We start from the raw sequence: 19,283 nt of genomic DNA, 5'->3' as shown, positions 1-19,283 counted from the left end.
GAGCCTGAGGACTATAGATGCTCTTCCAGAATACATGAAAATCAGCACGTCTTCTCTGACACTGTTGCAATAATTCCTTCCCTGGGGAGACATAAACAACATAAACAACATAAAAGTCTACAAGTGAGTGACAGGACAGCCAAGGCTACACAGAGAAACCCTGTCTCGAAAGTCCAAACAAACAAACAAACAAACAAATAAATAAATAAAAAGTCCCAGTGATGACACATGATTCCACCAAAGACCAAAGTGGGGAAATGAGTTTATTGGGTTTACTGCACATGGGTGAGAGGTCACTTACAAGAACATGGGTGACCACAAAGCAGCCACACTAGAAAAATTTTCACCCAGCATGGAGATGATGGCTTCTCCGTAGCCACACTGGAAGATTCCCCCAGATCCCCAGCCTGTGTACCCCAGTATTCCCAAGACCCCACGGTCACTGGGATGAGGGAAGAGTGGCATACACATGCTGGGAGGGAAGGCTGGGCTCTCAGGTGAGAGCCCCAACCCCTTGTTCTCTGGGGGAATATTAGTAGCGGACAGGCCCCATTGAGGTGGGCAAACAGCTGCAGTTGTATAATGAAGATGACGGCTGCTTTGCTCAGAGGACCACGTTCTACTGCAGAGGATTCAGGTTGCCCTGTCCACTGTGGGGTCTCCATTACAGGACCACGTTCTACTGCAGAGGATTCAGGTTGCCCTGTCCACTGTGGGGTCTCCATTACAGGACCACGTTCTACTGCAGAGGGTTCAGGTTGCCCTGTCCACTGTGGGGTTTCCATTACAGGACCACGTTCTACTGCAGAGGGTTCAGGTTGCCCTGTCCACTGTGGGGTTTCCATTACAGGACCACGTTCTACTGCAGAGGGTTCAGGTTGCCATGTCCACTGTGGGGTCTCCATTACAGAGCTCCTGCCCTGGAGCTGAGCTCTTCTGGGAACGGAGCAATATCTTCTATTTAACGTCGTGTGTGTGTGTGTGTGTATGTGTGTGTGCACGCACATGTGTGTGCACACATGCACATTCATGACAATGACAGGCCTGGTGGCCACTTAGAGAGAAGGGGAAGGGATATCCAGTTGTTCAAGTTCTAAAGGCCAAGCACAAGGTGTTGGCCTGTGCAGGGACACCCTGTCTTCCTGGCTGGGAGCTCACCCTCTGCAGCACGGTAACAGACTTCCAAGAACCCCTGTGTGGAGAGCAAAGTCACATAGGCCCCCCTTTTCTCCTCCCTGGGTTGGCCCATGTCTCTTTTAAGAATCTAATTCTTGTCTTTCCTTTCAGAAACGGCTCCCACATCTGCATATCCCTCTCCGGCCCGGAGTCTCGGGGACACAGGAATCACACCTCTGTCCCCTTCTCATATCTTGGTAAGGAATAAGTGTGCATGCACTTGCGCCTGTGCTGACTGCCTTTGCTTCTCCCGCTGCAGGCTGCTAGGCCATCCTTCACGTCCTGTTGTTGGGTGCACATGGATGTGGTGGTAACATGTGCACTCTGTCAATCAAACCCGTTCCGTACCCTGGGCCTGGAAAGGCTTTCAGCGCTGTGGCTGACATTTCCAGAGGCACTAGCCTGGGGATAATATGAGCAGACTGAGGGGTCAGCTCTCGAGAGACTGGAGCCTAGAGGTGGCAAGGCAGATTTCTATAAGGAAGCACCGTGTCTTGGGGGTGAATCGGTGAACTGCAGTGGCTCTGTCCACGGAGGTTCTATCCCTGTCTAGGAATTGTTTCTTTCTCAATTTTCCTTGGAGAGATCTGAGCAGTCTCTGGTCTGGGGGATGGGTTTTTGCCCTCTGCAGTCCTCAAGTACAAGGGAAGATGGGTGGTAGGGGCAGCCCACAGAAGGGAAGCTTAGCACTCGCTGTTGGGATACACGGGGAGCACCATTCACCAGGGGCTGCTGACTTGCTTTGTTTGCCCCAGAGCTCTCTCACTGTAAGCGGCTCACACTCAGGAGTCTCAGTATACTATCTGGGAAGCTCCCATAGCGCTGGCCACATCCTGAGTACAGCAGAGGAAGTAGTGACCTGTGGGCCTGGTCCCGTGAGATCCAGACTTTGTACCCTTTGCTCCTTGGGGGAGCACTTGGAGGCAGTGAGGAGGGAGGCCGGTGGTAGTGTCCTCATCCCCAATTTAGCTAGAGTAACCTGGTCCAAAGTTGGCCCGGGTTTATCATTTGGTGTTCTTCGGGGATTAAAATAGAAGAAAATGGAAAGTAAGCCTACATTCCTTTAGGGGAAAAAAAAGCTGGGGTACCTGAGGTGGCCTGTTCAAGTGACCTCCCAGATGAGGGAATCTGTGAAGATGAGCCTAGGGCCCTGAGGTCATGTGAGGTCATACGATGGGTTTGTAGAATTGGACAGTCGCCATGGAGGCCCCTGTGCACATAAAGAAAGCACTGCAGAGATAGAGCAGGCACTGGTGGGTGATCTGAGTGGCGGCAGGACTTCTGCAGAGGGAGCTGGGGGCAGCAACAGTGGAGTGATGGTGTCCACACAAGGAGCCACCCAGTTGGGCTTCTGCCCATGGCAGCATTTCCATAGTTACCACAGTGCACCGCTGAGAAGGAAGGGTCTGTGGGTGGCACCCTCAGACAGTCGGCCTGCACCCCGATTTGAGGGGGGTCTCCATCTCTCTTTGGGTCACTCAGGTGGGAGCTGAGGCTGGTCTGCTTGAGCTGGAGTGTTTTACCTGCAGAGAATGCCAAACGGGCAGGGTAGAGGTTTCTTCCAGAAGGGGAGGCCTGGTCCTCACCTGCTAGTGCCTTGCTGTGCCCTTGCAGAACGACGCTGACCCTGACCCTGACCCTGGTCCTCACCCGCTAGTGCTTAGCTGTGCCCTTGCAGAACGATGCTGACCCTGACCCTGGTCCTCACCCGCTAGTGCTTAGCTGCGCCCTTGCGGAACGATGCTGACCCTGACCCTGACCCTGGTCCTCACCCACTAGTGCCTTGCTGTGCCCTTGCAGAACGATGCTGACCCTGACCCTGGCCCTCACCCACTAGTGCCTTGCTGAGCCCTTGCAGAACGATGCTGACCCTGACCCTGGTCCTCACCCGCTAGTGCTTTCTGCGCCCTTACAGAACAACGCTGACCCTGACCCTGGTCCTCACCCACTAGTGCCTTTGCTGCGCCCTTGCAGAACGACGCTGACCCTGACCCTGGTCCTCACCCGCTAGTGCCTTTGCTGTGCCCTTGCAGAATGACGCTGACCCTGACCCTGGTCCTCACCCGCTAGTGCTTAGCTGTGCTCTTGCAGAACGATGCTGACCCTGACCCTGGTCTTCACCCACTAGTGCATTTGCTGCGCCCTTGCAGAACGATGCTGACCCTGACCCTGACCCTGATCCTCACCCGCTAGTGCTTTGCTGTGCCCTTGCAGAACGACGCTTACCCTGACCCTGGTCCTCACCCACTAGTGCCTTGCTGTGCCCTTGCAGAATGATGATGACCCTGACCCTGACCCTGATCCTCACCCGCTAGTGCTTTGCTGTGCCCTTGCAGAACGACGCTGACCCTGACCCTGGTCCTCACCCACTAGTGCTTAGCTGCGCCCTTGCAGAACGATGCTGACCCTGACCCTGGTCCTGGTCCTTACCCACTAGTGCCTTGCTGTGCCCTTGCAGAACGACGCTGACCCTGACCCTGGTCCTCACCCACTAGTGCCTTGCTGTGCCCTTGCAGAATGATGATGACCCTGACCCTGACCCTGATCCTCACCCGCTAGTGCTTTGCTGTGCCCTTGCAGAACGACGCTGACCCTGACCCTGGTCCTCACCCACTAGTGCTTAGCTGCGCCCTTGCAGAACGATGCTGACCCTGACCCTGGTCCTGGTCCTTACCCACTAGTGCCTTGCTGTGCCCTTGCAGAACGACGCTGACCCTGACCCTGGTCCTCACCCACTAGTGCCTTGCTGTGCCCTTGCAGAATGATGATGACCCTGACCCTGACCCTGATCCTCACCCGCTAGTGCTTTCTGCACCCTTACAGAACGACGCTGACCCTGACCCTGGTCCTCACCCGCTAGTGCTTAGCTGTGCTCTTGCAGAACGATGCTGACCCTGACCCTGGTCCTCACCCACTAGTGCTTAGCTGTGCTCTTGCAGAACGATGCTGACCCTGACCCTGGTCCTCACCCACTAGTGCATTTGCTGCGCCCTTGCAGAACGATGCTGACCCTGACCCTGGTCCTCACCCACTAGTGCCTTTGCTGTGCCCTTGCAGAATGATGCTGACCCTGACCCTGGTCTTCACCCGCTAGTGCTTAGCTGTGCTCTTGCAGAACGATGCTGACCCTGACCCTGGTCCTCACCCACTAGTGCTTTGCTGTGCCCTTGCAGAATGATGCTGACCCGGTCTCAGAAGAGCAGATGTTTCTGGTGGTGGTGGCCATCGACTTTGGGACCACATCCAGCGGCTATGCGTACAGCTTTACCAAGGAGCCAGAATGCATCCACGTGATGAGGTGAGAACCACACGGCGCCGTGTGTCCTGGTCACCTCACCCATGTCCACTGGGGGTAGGGCCAGTCACCGGTGCTTGAAAAGAACAGCATTCCACAATGTCAAATGTCAAGCAGGCCTCATGGAGCCCCACTTTCTCTCGAAAACCAGAGGTGTTTCAGCCTGAGGCCGTTGCCATCAAGAGGGTTCCAGGGCCTGGGGAGGTGGCTCAGCGGATAGTGTACTGTCCGTGCAAGTGTGAGGTCGCGAGTTCAGATCCCGGGCACACTGGTGAGATGTGGAACTCACCGGCCAGCCAGTGTGGTGGGATTGGTGAGTGTCTTGTTCAATAAGACACTCTGTCTCAAAAAACAAGGTGGGGCAATTAAGAAAAGTCTCAATGTTTACCTCTGGCCTATGTGTGGATGTGTGCATGTGCATGCTCGCACACGCATGCACACACACACAGTGGGGGGTGTAAATGTATAAAACTTATAGGAATGAAAGCATAAAAGATTGAGTGGAAGACACTCATGGGGTGTCCACTTACAGAAAACTGAGCTACCTAGCCTAGAAGTCACCCCACATCCCCATTCAGTTATGGGGCACTCAGCCTGTGGCAGAACATGCATCCTGGCTGGGTAGATGGCCAGGGACAATGCCAGACCCAGCTGAGCGGAAGTCCCTCAGGAGGGAGGCACCCATCTGCCCTGTGATGGCCTCTTCATGCTGAAGGCAGTGATGCTCACGAGAACAGGTTGGAACTCAGCCTGGGCCACAGCTGCTCCCTCTTCTACTGGACTGGGCCAGTGTCTGGCACTGAGTCCAGACCTGAGGCTCCCAGATCTGGGCTCAGAAGGGAAGGGGACGATGCGGGCCCTTGGCAGCCCTGGCTTCTAGAAGGCTGGGGCCCCAAAGAGAGAAGAAACACGAGTGACCTGTGCTCCCCACACCATTTCCCTGGCTTTTGTTTATCCTTCTGCCCAGGAGAAGGAAACTTCTCTGGGGTTGACCTGCTCTTTTGCATATCCGCGTCTGTCTCCCTGTGCCCTCCTCTGTAGCCTTCTGAGTCTATAACTGGCCAGTCCCGGATGATCCCTTAGAGTTCCATCCCATCTTGTCACTGCGGCTGTCACTGAGCTATGGGAGCTGTGTCCAGGGCCTTTCCCTCCAGTTAAATGCATGTGCTCTTCTGGGTGCTCCCCACCCTCCTCCCCAGCACTCCAGGTCGCTCTCTGTGCTCCCCCCTCCAGGGTCTCCTGGGCTCCTAGTCACAATGGCCTTTGGCCGCCATCTCCCTCTGGTCTTGTTTGGCATCCACCCCTCCTCCTATGTCTCTCTCAGCGCTGCCCCAGGCTGGGTCTGACCTTTTCACCCCTCCTCCTAGGTCTCTCTCAGCGCTGCCCCAGGCTGGGTCTGACTCCACACCTGCTGGGTCTGACTCCACACCTGCTGGGTCTGACTCCACACCTGCCTTCTGGCTTCCAGTCCTTGGGGTTCAGTTTGTTCTCAACAACAGCATCTCTCGTCCTTTAGGCTTTCAGTGACCCCCATTATTTACAGATGTAACCCAACCCTGCAGGGTTCTCTCCAGTCTGCTGCTGCTTCCCCAGCTCAATCCTCGCCTTCTTATTTACACAGCACCTTTCCTCACGGACCCATATTTTGTCTGACCAGCACCGTCCCTTAGCTGCCTGGGCCAGCTCACCTCAGAGCAGCCTGCAGTGGCCTTCCCTCTCAGATCTAATTGTTCGCTCCTTCCCCATTCTATCCTGACTCCTGTCTCCTGGGCCCCTCCAGTCGCTACTTCTGCCTTCCCTGGCCCCTCAGGACATTTCCCTGAGCTCCCTTGGTCCACCTGGTCAGAAAGGTCCAATGCGTTTTCTCACACCCATCTTATTTAGAAGAGAATTCCAGCCAGCTCTGTCTCAACAGGAGCTGGTGAGTGCTTCCAAATAAAAAACAGAGTGTGACCTCGCAGACTTTGAGTTATTGGAAGACTGAAAGATACTCAGCACTGCCCCGTGTCGCCAGCATGTGACACATAGTAGCTTCTCAGGAAACACTGAATGAAAGAGAACTCAGAACTTTTTTTTTTTTTTTTTTTTTGGTTTTTCGAGACAGGGTTTCTCTATGGCTTTGGAGCCTGTCCTGGAACTAGCTCTGTAGACCAGACTGGTCTCGAACTCACAGAGATCCGCCTGCCTCTGCCTCCCGAGTGCTGGGATTAAAGGCGTGCGCCACCACCGCCCGGCTCACAGAACTTATTTTGAGTAAGAAGACGGTTTTTGCCTCTTTTCATTCTGACTGAGGCATGTCAAGATATTAGCTGATATGGAGTGGGTCCTACGCTCACATCAGTGACAGACATTCACAGAGCAGGCATTCAGCTCCACTATTCTGACTGGACTGGGGTTCTAAAACACCCGTAACTTCTGCTTTCCCTTGGTGACAGGAGATGGGAGGGAGGTGACCCCGGCGTTTCCAACCAGAAGACCCCGACCACTATCTTGCTGACACCAGAGAGGAAGTTCCACAGCTTTGGGTACGCCGCCAGGGACTTCTACCACGACCTGGACCCCAACGAGGCCAAGCAGTGGCTGTACCTGGAGAAGTTCAAGATGAAACTCCACACCACAGGGGTGAGCCAGACTCTCTAGGAGCGCAAGGGACCTCTGTGTGCGGGATCTTCAACTGGAGTCCCCCAGGTTTCCCCCAAACGGAAGTTAATGCCTGTCTGCCTGGGTCTTGGAAACCAGCCTGGAGTGAATGCGCCTCGCGTCCTCAGATGTCTGTGAACTCAGTTCTTCCTGGTGTGGGGGAGGGGACAGGAGGTGTTCCTGGGCATTTAGCTGTTTTGTTTAGAAAACCGAGAGGCCAGAGAAGATGCAGCTGTGACATGGGTGTAGGGAGCTACCACCTTGCTGCCCAAGGGGGGTTGGGGAGGTCAGGGACCCTCTTTCCACTAAGACCAGCTCATGCCTGAAGGCCCAAGACGGGGAGGTGGATCAGGACTGTGGCTATTAACTGGTCAGTTTGGAAGGAACGACCAGTAACATCGGAGGAGAAGCCACCGTCTGTGTGTGGAGCAAGAGGGTAAGCACACGTGGACCAGTTATTAGAGGCCCAAACGCCAGGACAGTGGCCTCACTTCTGGAACCCCGGGCAGGCCAATGTTCTGTGAGACGCCCAGGTCCAACAGGCATCCCTGCTGCAAAGCTTCATGGGAAAGGTGGGAGCTAGCTGAAGACCACGGACTCTGAGGCACATACCTTGGGTTTCCGTTTCATCCCTGGTTCCTCCAAGACACTTAGTCCGAGGCACGTGATTTTGTTGTACCTCGTTATACTTCCTTTATAAATGCAGACAGTTACAGCATCTTGCTCACAGGGAGAACATAAGGGTTGAGGTGGTAGGCCTACATGAGTCTCCCAGAGGAGGAGCTAACGTTCCTAGGCAAACGGTAGCTTCCGTCAGCATTTGCAGATGGCAGCACAGAGGTGGCGGGAAAGCCACCACTGCCATCTTGCCCTCCCAAAGCTCTAGGCTTACGTGAGGTGAGGTTGCATTTCTGGGCCGTGGACCTGCCTGGGCTAGAAAGGACCCACCCCTTTTCTCCAGGTGGGACTCCACGCTGGTTATCAGGAGTGGGCAGTGGAAGCTACAGGGTGAACTGTAGCTTCACGGGGCTCAGCTGCCTCCCTGAGCCTTTGCTGGACACCAGAATAAGTGGGTGCTGGCCGGGAGCAGTGAGTGTGAGTAGGTGGCTTAGGGTGCACCCAGAGGTTCCACAAGGACCCATTAGTAACGAGTGGCCCTACCTAAAGCCTGGTTATCTTTGCCTGCATCACTCTGATGTCCAAGATTCACTACTAAGCAGGTTAGTTCAGGGTCCTCCTTCCACTCTCGCCCCAACCTCTCCCCCTCGGGGACCCTGTTTATCCTTTTTCTGGTGACCTCTCACCATCTGGTGGCCTCTGCACAGCGTCCTCTACCCGAAGACCATGGACAACAGCTGCTTTGGCCTCTGGCAGAGCCAGAGAGGCAGCAGCTATGCCTAGCTTTCAGCAGATTAGACTGAACCGGCCTTAAAATAGGAGCTCGTCTATTTTAGTGACCTGGCTGGCAGCTCACCGGGGAAGGAGAGAGTCGTGCGTGCTAGCTTCCTGCTTGGCAGCGAGGTGGCATGATTTAAGCTGCTATCACAGGGCTCCTGGGTGGGTGTGGGGGAGGACTGGTGTCTGGAAGTCGCACCTGCGACCCATCCGTTCTTCCCGGGTCCTGCAATTGTCCAGAGATGCCTGCTCCTGAGGATCCAACAAAGGGAGAGGGAAAGGAAGGGAAGGAAGGAGGTGCAATGAAGGTGGGGCCTGGAGAGAACAGCCAGAGCTCTTAGAAAATAGGGCGGCCTTACTGCCAGGTGCCTCTGGGGTGCAGGTAAGGTGGCATTACTGACAGGTGCCTCTGGGGGCGCACTATTGCATCTGCCTTTCTATCATAGGGGACTGGATTCCGCTGGTCTCCAAACACCTGCTCCCTGCTCCCCCAACCAAAGGTGTGGTTCTCCTTCACCCTTTCCGTTGTCACGTGTCTCTCTCTCTCCCTTCAGGACCTCACTATGGACACAGACCTGACAGCCGCAAATGGCAAGAAAGTCAAAGCCCTTGAAATCTTCACGTACGCCCTGCAGTACTTTAAGGAGCAGGCCCTGAAGGTGAGGCTGAGGGGTGGTGGCAGTGAACCTCCTGTGGTTGCTGGACCCGCCGTCTGCAGGGAGAAGATGTGGGCCCTGGGGTCAGAGCAGTAGAATGTGTCCTCCGGCACTGCTGGCCAGGAGGGGAGATGGTTCGGCATTTTGGAACCAGTTTGGAAGTTCCTGAAAAAGTTAAACACAGACATCACCCAGCAATCCCACTCCTAGGCACACACATAAGGGAAATGAAAACATGCGCACATAAAACTGTTTCATGAAAGTTCATAGCAGCATTATTCATAATAACTAAAAAGCAGAAGAACTCAAATGTCCATCAACTGATGGACAACCGAGTGTGTCTATCTGCTCACTTTAATGTTATTCAAGTGTAAAGGGAATGAAATACTGGTGCTTGTTGCAGTGTGGATAACCTCTGAGAAACCTCTGAGCTTGCAAAATAAAAGAAACAATGTATAAAAGCCACATCACACGATTCCATTTGTATGAAATGTTCCTAACAGGTAAGTGCACAGAGGCAGCCGTTTTCAGGTTGCTGGGGACAAGGAAGGAGATAAATGAGAGAGCCAGGCTCACCCTGCTGTGTGCGGGACACTAGACACAGACTCTTCCGGAGTCCTGCTAACCTCCTGACTGCTCTGCAGAGCCCCAGGAGGTGAGACCCGGGGAATCAGAAGTGCCCCCCCCACTACATTTACACATTTACTCTTCTTGGTGTTAGGAGCTGAGTGACCAGGCGGGGTCGGACTTTGAGAACTCTGATGTCAGATGGGTCATCACCGTGCCTGCCATCTGGAAGCAGCCAGCCAAGCAGTTCATGAGAGAAGCTGCCTACCAGGTGAGGGACACTGGGATGGGGTGGGGCGGGTCGAGAAAAGGGAGCTGGGATGCCCACAGAGGTGCTTGGGTATCTCCCAGAACTCGCCAGCTTCCTAGGAGGATGGGAAGGGTCAGGACCGAGAACATTCTTGTGCTTCTTGGGTCAGTCTAATAGGGATCTCTCTCTCTCTCTCTCTCTCTCTCTCTCTCTCTCTCTCTCTCTCTCTCTCTCTCTCCTTGGATTTATGTGTCTGGGTCATGTTTCCAGTGTAAATTTTCTGGGGTTAGATTTCAAACCGGGGTTCAGAGACATTTCCTGTTGATGAAGGAAAGTGAAAAACTTCAGGAAAAGCCTTGGGAACAAGAATATTTGTATAAAACAGGAACAGAGGCAAGGATATTGGCCAGGGCCCAGGCATTTCAGCTTAGCCAGGAGGCTGAAAATGGCCATCTGCAGCCGGGGAGTTGAATTGTCTTCCGTACACTTGCCTGTCAGAGTCACACAGTTGTACGTGGGCTCTCGGAAAGGCGGAGGGGCTGGCACACTGGGTGCTGGCCGGCTCCCATTGGAGAGCAGCAGCGTGGCTCCGTGATCAACCTCGGAGGTGAGAATCGCCTGTATCTGGTGACCAGCCGTTAAGTGTCCATCAATGCGATAAACGCTCATGGTTTCCGTGACGGCTGATATTGATGGATCCTGATGGGATCCGGAATCACCCAGGGGACAAAACTTTAGGCATGTCTGTGTGGAAATTTCCGGGAATAATTGCGGTGTGAAGATTCACCCTGGCTGCAGGTGTTGCCGTCTTGGGGGCGGGAGTTGTAGCTTGAATAAAATGGAGGAAGGGAGCTCAGCACCAGCGTTCATCTCCTTGCTTGCTGATGGTGCGATGAGACCCCTCGCTCCTGCCACCATGCCTTCTCTGCCGTGGCGGACTTTACTCTCAAATCGTGAGCCAAAATGAACCCTGCCCTCCTGGGATTTCCTTTGTTAGATGTTTTGTGTTAGCATCGAGGAAAGTAACCTGCTGTCACAGTCAGACAACTTGTACCCAGCAATCCTCCATGAGAGGGACAGCTAGTCACACCAAACTGCCCACTTTTGCTGAGCCCGAGTCAAGTCTCTGCCCTGCGAGTCTTCATCCCGGCAGGACAGGCACAGGGATGCATTCATGTCTCCATGTCCCCATCACACCTCTCAAGCGGCATGGTGCCCGCCTTTCCCAGGAGGCACCCTTCTGACGTCAAGTTAGTAGCTGCGCACACAAGCCTTCCCTTCCAAAAGAGAGAGTCACCAAATCACCTCAAGCCCCAGCAGAGGGTAAAGTGGCCCCCATAGGCTCTGCTCAGCGCTCAGGGCTCTTCCGGACGCAGCTTGCAGAGCTCAGTTTGTACAAGGTCGGGGTGGATTATCCCTCCCCGCACTGTCCCCTTTCCGGGACCATTTCCTCTGCTCTCCCTTCCTTCTTCATCAGTGTGAGAACCTGACTCTGTGTATGGAGCTGCCAAAAATAGATCTGCTTTCATAGGGATGAAGGAAGGGGGGGCATTCCAGAAAGAGGCAGTCTGGTTAAGAAGGAGGTTAAGATGCCTCCTAGCTCCTCACAGAAGCCCTGAACATCATGGCTTCAGCCTTCAGGGACCATCCAGAGATGGACCACCAGGACGTGGTCGTTCACACCCATGGCTCTGTGCCCCGCGCTGTTCCCCCGCCCTGTTCCCCCATGCTGTTCCCAGGAGTATCATCATGGCAAGGGTCACGGCCTTGGCTCACACTCCCCAGCCCACAGGAAGACTCCAGCAACAAACGTGTGACCCATCAAGGGGTCAGATCTTATTTTTAGACTGGAAAAAGAAGGCGGTGTGGTGGCTGGTCAGGTTGCTAGGCAGTGTAGCCCTGAACAGGCTCCTCCCAGAGCAGAGTCTCTGAATGGGGAGGACAAGGGGCGGGGCTGCACCCTGTGGAGTCTGAGGGGAGAATCAGACAGTGGGAGGTACAGGCACGGTATTCTTGGCTTCAGTGGAATAAAAATGGCCCCACAAGCCGGGCATGGTGGCTCATCCCTGCGACATCAGTACATGGCTGATCAGGAGGCTTGGGATAGATGTCGCATGGTTTGTTCAGAGGCACAGGGACCGTCTTCCAGGGCAGTGCAAACTCTCTTTGGTAGCTTATGCTTTGACCCTTTGTAGTTCTGCTTTGATTCTTCAAGCAGTTCACAGGACCAGGTGGGTTTAAAGATGGCCACCTCATTCGGCTAGCCTTGGCTCACTCACTCACTCACTCACTCACTCCTTCATGAGGTCTTTACATCAGAGCCCCTGTGTGGCAGGCTCTGGAAGGCACTGAGTGCAGCAACCCAGCTGAGTCAGGGTCCCAGGTTGCTCATGGGGCCCAGCAGCTCATAGTTTGGAAGTCAGAGGATGCATGTGGGCATGGTTGCTCTGCAGTGTCTTCAGGAAGAGGTCCAGGAGGAACGGGAGAGCAGCACTTGGTGTCTCTCCTCCACACCCCTCTGTCTTCTTTATACAGCCTGAGTGCTGAGGGCCCAGTCCCTGTCAGTTCCATGGGACCTGCATGATGGGGAGTTATGTGGTGCAGACCTGGGTGCAGATGGCATGAACAGGTGTCGTGGGGATGCGAAAACTCCCCACAGCCACAGTTGCTCTGCAGGGCAGCCTGGAAAAGTCACCAGCGTTGACAGAGGCTTCTGTCCTGCCCAGTCCTGCAGTCATTCAGTCCCAAAGAAACACACAGAGGCCTACTTTAATTATAAACTCATTGGCCATTATCCAATTCTTATATCTTAAATTAGCCCATAATTCTTGTCTATGTTAGCCATGTAGCTTGGTACCTTTATCAGTGAGGCCTTCTCATCTTGCTTCCTCTGGGCTGAGTGACAACTGCAGACTGACTCTTTCCTCTTCCCAGAATTCTGTTCTGGTTTCCCCACCTATACTTCCTGCCTGACTACTGACCAATCAGCATTTTATTAAAGCAATACAGTAATAAATCTTTACAGGGTACAAGACCATTGTCCCACAGCATAGCAGTCAGTAGAGAAACTGCATCCCAGCTAGATGTGGTTGATAGAGCATGGGACCCTTAATCCCAGAACATGGGTCCAAGTCCCACATTGGGCGCCACTTGTTAAGAAAAATCCACATAAAGGGTATCAAGGATTTCTTGAGCTATAAACAGGGAAAATACACTCACAAATACAGGATATGCTAAGTCCAGTCACTGAGCCCCTGGAAAGCCAGAAACCAGTCACACACTGCTTCACGCCCTCTGACCCGGTCTTCACCACCCAAGAGAGAGCGACACCCCCTTCCTTATAAGAGTTCATGTAGACAGACAAAAAAAAAACACCACCTCTATCATGTCAAGATCATGGGCAGAGCAAATACCCACTACAGCCCAATCCTGCGAAGGTAAAATTTTGTGGGTCAGCTTGACTGGGTCAGAGCTTTCCCAGATGTTTGGTTAAATGATGCTCTTGGTGATCCTGTGAGGGTATTTGAGTGTCTTCATTTAGCTGTTCGGCGTAAAGCAGATACCTGTGTACCATGGATGGGCCTCCTCTAGTCCACTGAAGACTGAACAGGCCAAAGAGCTGACCCTTCCCCAAGAGAGAAGAAATCCCTTCCACCTGCCTGTGAGCTGGGACTGTTTGTTGCTTTTCTTTCCTTCGGATTCAGATGGAAACATCAGCCCTTCTGGGACCTGTGTCCTTTGGGCAGGAGCTACTCAGCTACATCTCCTGGGTCTCCAGCTGGAGATCCTGGGACTGGTCAGGCTTTGTAATCATGAACCAGATCCTTATAAGAAATCTCTTGCTGTGTGTCTGAGTATCCAGCATGTATTGTTTCCCCAGAGAGCCCTGGTTAATACAGACACGAGCGAATCCCGAGTTCTGAGCCCAGTGTCTTCTGAGGATGCTCTCAGCATATCCATCTCCACGAAACGTCTTTCCTCAGATGGGTGTTTGCCTCCTCCATGGTGGTGGCTTCCTGCCAGCCCTCCCCCAGGAGTGACTTCAGAATGAAGCAGAACTGTGTGCCCCCAGAATAGTAAGAAAACTTGGCGTGCTATTCTGCTTGGGTGGGAAGCATGGGGGGCATCCTTCAGTCTTTCAGGAGATTTTCTGAGTACAGGTACATTCACCTGCCAGAGAGAGCAGAGCTGCAGTGGTCTCAGCATAGCATCCTTTAGGCCGGACCAGGTCCAGAGCCTCTGCTGAGTCAGGGCCCATAAGGGCTGCAGAGCCGTGCACAGAGATCTGCTTCATCTGGAGACCCTCCCTGGGTCTGCCTGGCCTCAGTCCTGGGTGAAAGAATCTGCCAAATCTCCATCTCTTAGGATTCACACACTCAGGACGGCTACGGATCCTTGAAGAGCAGACAGTGCAAAGATGGCAGCAGAGGGGCCAGGCGAGGTCTTCAGGAAAGACCTTGAACAGAAGCGGGGGCAGGGGAGCGGAGCACTGCACTACTGAATCTCAGGAGATCAGGGACAGGGAGTCGTCCAGTTTTTAGAGGCATTTTGCAAAAAAGCATGTAACTCTGTTGTGTGAGGCCTGTTAAGTAAACGACGCCCCCATGTATGTTGGCCTCATTTAATACAGAGACACAGCCTGTAACTGCCTCCCTGCATGAACAGTCTGCAGTGAAAAATAATCCTATCAGGAGAAACTGAAGTGCACGAAGCCCAGCTGGGGTGGCTGGAGCCTCCTGACAGCCCGGTAGAACGCGTAGCTGGCCCGGCTATTTTTCTCACCTGTCCACACAGTTTCTTGGCAGATTTTCCTGGCAGGTTGCAAGGGCTGAGGAGCTGAGTGGTCAGGGTAAAGAGTTGCTTCCTTGAGCTCCTCCGAGAGCGGTTTTGTCACCTACACCTCCCTCCTGAATGGGTCTTAGGATTTTAGGAAAGCTTTAACATTTAAGCTTCCATTAGGCAGCTTTAGATCCCAGATGAGTGAACGGGGCAGAGTGCTGCAGGCTGGCACACGTGCACACTCTTCTGTTTGCAGAGTGCTGCAGGCTGGCACACGTGCACACTCTTCTGTTTGCAGAGTGCTGCAGGCTGGCACATGTGCACACTCTTCTGTTTGCAGAGTTCTGCAGGCTGGCACACGTGCACACTCTTCTGTTTGCAGAGTTCTGCAGGCTGGCACACGTGCACACTCTTCTGTTTGCAGAGTGCTGCAGGCTGGCACACGTGCACACTCTTCTGTTTGCAGAGTGCTGCAGGCTGGCACACGTGCACACCCTTCTGTTTGCAGAGTGCTGCAGGCTGGCACACGTGCACACTCTTCTGTTTGCAGAGTTCTGCAGGCTGGCACACGTGCACACTCTTCTGTTTGCAGAGTGCTGCAGGCTGGCACACGTGCACACTCTTCTGTTTTCAGATTGCCGCAGGCTGGCACACGTGCACACTCTTCTGTTTGCAGAGTGCTCAGCAGAGACCAGGGACCAGGAGAGTGCAGGAGGCTGCCTGGAGGAGTGGTTGGATCATTCAACCAGCGGCTGCCCTCTGAGCAGCTGATGCCTGCTGTAGAGAAAGAAGACCCCACTCTTGTCCTCAGGGGATGTGGTGCCTTGCTGCAGAGGCTGGCTGTGTCTGTACCAACTCTACATAGTCAGAGACAGACGGCATTGCTTGGCAGCAGTGCCAGTGTTACTGGTGGTTAGGGGTTGGACTGGTTTCCAAGTTCTTGGCGTCTCATTCAAGAAAAGAAAGGGATGCGTAGAGTTGTGAAGCACCAAGAATGCTTTATTTGAAGCATTTAGAAAGGCATATAGGGCTAAGATTGACAGTGGTATGCATGAATGAAGATACACAGGGCCCCAGGTTATTATCTGGGGTCCCCTTTTATGGGGGTCTCACGGTAAGATGCCTTTGATTATTAGGGGGGTAGTTTGTGTAGTTCTCGACTATATTGGCAGATTCAGTTCTGTAACTGTTTCTCTATGGTGTATGTCCCTTCCCATAATACATTTGGTTTTCTAAAATCATATACACACCCAATTATGCACAGGTGTAAGATGGTGAATAGAGGATTGTCTGTACAAGTTCACTCTGAGGACATAGTTAGCCTGTTGTGCATACACCCCAAACCAGTTTAGGCCATCCTGGCCTTCTGACTTGCCATGCCCAGACATAAACAACTGTGTTGAATCTAAGTTTGATGGTCCTCAGGAAGAGGAAAAGTTTATTCTATTTCTAAGAGAGCAGTGTGTGTGCAGCTCAGTGCAGCCAGGTGTCCTCAGTTGCTAACAGGTTGCTAGGTGCACTGTTCTAAGGAGTGTGTGTGTGTGTGTATGTGTGTGTGTCTGTGTGTGTCTGTGTGCATAGTATGTGCAGATGAGTAATCTAGGCTGCCAAGTGCATTATTAGAAGAGATGTGTATGCACAGCTCAAAACAAGTGGAGTCCCAGGTGGCAAAACTGTCCCCTATGCTTGCCTGCCTTACCAGCAGAGAAGAATTCACACAAGAATACTGACTCCCGACATACCAGCGCCAAAGGCAGACAAAAATAGAGAAATGCTGGCCCCATTCCAGGCAGACAGAGTCAATGATCTCCTGAGAGCTTCCTGGCCAAGGGGCTGATATGGGAGTGGCTCTGAGCATTTGAGTGCAGGGTCTCCTGCCAGAGATGAAGCTGTCTAGGAGTTTGAAGGTCTAGGCAGTTCTTTTCTGTTTCCTCCTGTTCTTGGGGCCCATGAGTTGATCCTCAGATCCTTCTGGGAAGGTAGCATTTGAACAGAGTCAACTGATTTCTCCTCTACTGCTTTGACCCGGCACTTCCTACAGCCCTTCATCATGGCTCCACAGGAGTTTACTGCTGGCAACAAGGCTCCCTGGTCTCTTGGATAATGTGATAGGGGTGGAACAGTTACTATATCAGTTACTTTTCTGTTGCTTTGATAAAATACTACAACCAAAAGCAACTTATAGATAAAAGAAAGTTTGTTTCAGTTCACTGATCTGGAGGGATGAGAGCCATCACAGTGGGGAGGCCTGGCAGTAGGTAGAGGCATGAGCTCAGGACCAGGAAGCTGAGGTGGCACATCCTCAGCTGCAAACACAGTCAGCAAGACAAAACTGGAAGAAGAGCGAAGCTCTGAACACCTGGAACCCACCTCAGTGACACACTTCCTCCAGCTCTAAACACCCAAAACCCGCTTCTGGTGACCCAGTTCCTCCACCAAGGTTCTACCTCCCAAAGACTCCGTGGCTTTCTCAAACAGCATCTCCAAGTGAGGATGAAGTTTTCCAGCACACGAGCCTGCAGGGGACAGTCCTCATTCAGCCACCGCTGCTTACCTGACAGACACTGCCCAGGCTCTGCCTCTGTGTTGCTGCCTCCTTTCTGGAGTAGGGGCCACACCTTCACCTCTATCTTTTCTCTGCATCTTCTCAAAATAAAGAAGAAGACCCTGTGGAAATGGGTCACAGGTATTGCTGTGGAACCAAAGCTAGCCCCTCTATGAGGACAAGGCCTCTGCTGTTTAGGACAGAATCCACCAGCCTGGGTATGTCTTTTGTTGTTGTTATTTTGGTGGGTTTTTTTTTTTTTGAGACAGTCTCTCTGTTATGTAGCCTTGAATGTCCTAGAACTTCCTGTGTAACCCAGGCTAGCTTCAAATTCAGAGGTCCCCCTGCCTCTTCCTCCCTAGTGCTAGGATTAAAGGTGTGCACCACCATACCTGGCCTATGTCTGATCTTTAAGAAGACTTTTTATTTATTTATTTATTTATTTTGGTTTTTCGAGACAGGATTTCTTTGTGGTTTTGGAGCCTGTCCTGGAACTAGCTCTTGTAGACCAGGCTGGTCTCGAACTCACAGAGATCCGCCTGCCTCTGCCTCCCAAGTGCTGGGATTAAAGGCGTGCGCCACCACCGCCCGGCAAGAAGACTTTTTAATTGTGTGTATATGTGTGGGTCTGTGCCCATGGGCACCAGAACGAGACATATGATCTTCTGGGGTGGGGGGTGCAGTTCCAGGTGGTTGAGAGCGGCTGTGGGTGCTGGTCCCCTGCAAGAGCAGCAAGTGCTCTTAACTGTGCACCCATCTGCCTAGGCCCTAGGTGTGTTTTAGGCTTTGAGAACTTCCCAGAGGACAGGACCATCTTACTAATACCCAGCTACACACTAACCAATGTACACTCTCCCCACCCCAGCTGTATCATCTTAGGCAGGACTCATGCTCTTGACTGGATTTTCCATATAAAGATTTCCTGGGGTTGAGGATTTGGCTTAGGAGGTAAGGCTCATATTGTGTAAGCATAAAGACATAAGTCTGAATCCCCAGAGCCATTGTAAAATCCAGGCATGGCAGCATATGCCTTTATATGCCCCATTACTAGGGATGGGATGGAGGCAGGGGAATCCCTGGAGCTTCCTAGCCAGCCAGCCTGTGTGTAATGGTAAACTCCAGGTTTACTGAGAGAGCCTGTCTCAAAAAGAAGAGGTGGAGACCCACAGAGGAAGACACCCATGATGACCTCTTGCCTCTGTGTATTGCACACACAGGGTACACAGGCATGCATACACATGCACATACCACATATACACACAAAAGATTTTCCATCTGAGTCAGAGGTCCTGCTTAGGATGTCAGGGTCATAGTCAGTGGACAAATGAGGCCTTGTGTGCAGATATTTCTCCCTTCCCATCTCTGTACCTCCTGGCCATGGTCCAGGCCCATTGACATTCTAGCTGAGGCAAATTCCAACTGGCAGGTTGACAACCCAGTGGGACATGGGAATAGTTTTGTGTCCTTAAAGTCTGGAAGGTGTTTGCCTGACTCTTTTCTTGGTCCCTGGGCTCCATCCCAGGGTTCGGTCCTATTACCTTGGTTTCACTTCTGGTGTGAATTTCAGAAGCTATGAAGTCCAGAGTCCCAGGAAGTCTATACACTGAGTGTTTCCTTACCTTTCACCCCTTGCTAGAGAAGCTACCTCTGGGCATCTGTTCTCCAAGGAGTCCCAGAAGAGGATTGTTTAGCACACAAGTTGTCCTTTAGGAGGGGGTTCTGCTCTACCTTGCTTTGGATTTCTGCTTCTGGGGACCCCAGGGTTCAGGTTCAGCAGATTTGCCATTCCTGTGGCACTTCATGTGTCTGACGCCATCTTAATTTCATCTGTCTGTGTGCTGGGGATGTACGATCTGATCTGGGGAGGAATAGCTGGGGCAGGAGTACTTGTAATTGCTTGACAGGGAGCAGTGGAAAATCCTTCACGCGCAAGTAAGTGGTGGCAGCCTAACCCATTTGCCCCATGAACCAGAACAATGA

At 52.8% G+C, this 19,283-nt stretch overlaps 1 protein-coding gene across 2 annotated transcripts in view; it reads left to right on the top strand.

Moving 5' to 3' along the window:
• The window catches only part of Hspa12a (heat shock protein family A (Hsp70) member 12A), a 149,747-nt gene that overhangs the window by 114,355 nt on the left and 16,109 nt on the right, over positions 1-19,283 (top strand). For both annotated transcript variants that reach the window (XM_075974542.1, XM_075974544.1), the window contains 5 exons: positions 1,288-1,373; positions 4,350-4,474; positions 6,907-7,093; positions 9,061-9,165; positions 9,884-10,000. In XM_075974542.1, coding sequence (XP_075830657.1) covers positions 1,288-1,373; positions 4,350-4,474; positions 6,907-7,093; positions 9,061-9,165; positions 9,884-10,000 — 620 coding nt within the window. The remainder of the gene's footprint in view (positions 1-1,287; positions 1,374-4,349; positions 4,475-6,906; positions 7,094-9,060; positions 9,166-9,883; positions 10,001-19,283) is intronic.

The sequence above is a fragment of the Microtus pennsylvanicus genome, chromosome 5, assembly GCF_037038515.1.
Source record: "Microtus pennsylvanicus isolate mMicPen1 chromosome 5, mMicPen1.hap1, whole genome shotgun sequence".
NCBI classification, from domain to species: Eukaryota; Metazoa; Chordata; class Mammalia; order Rodentia; family Cricetidae; genus Microtus; species Microtus pennsylvanicus.
Note: the sequence above shows the minus strand (reverse complement) of the source record. Positions and strands in the feature narration are given on the sequence as shown.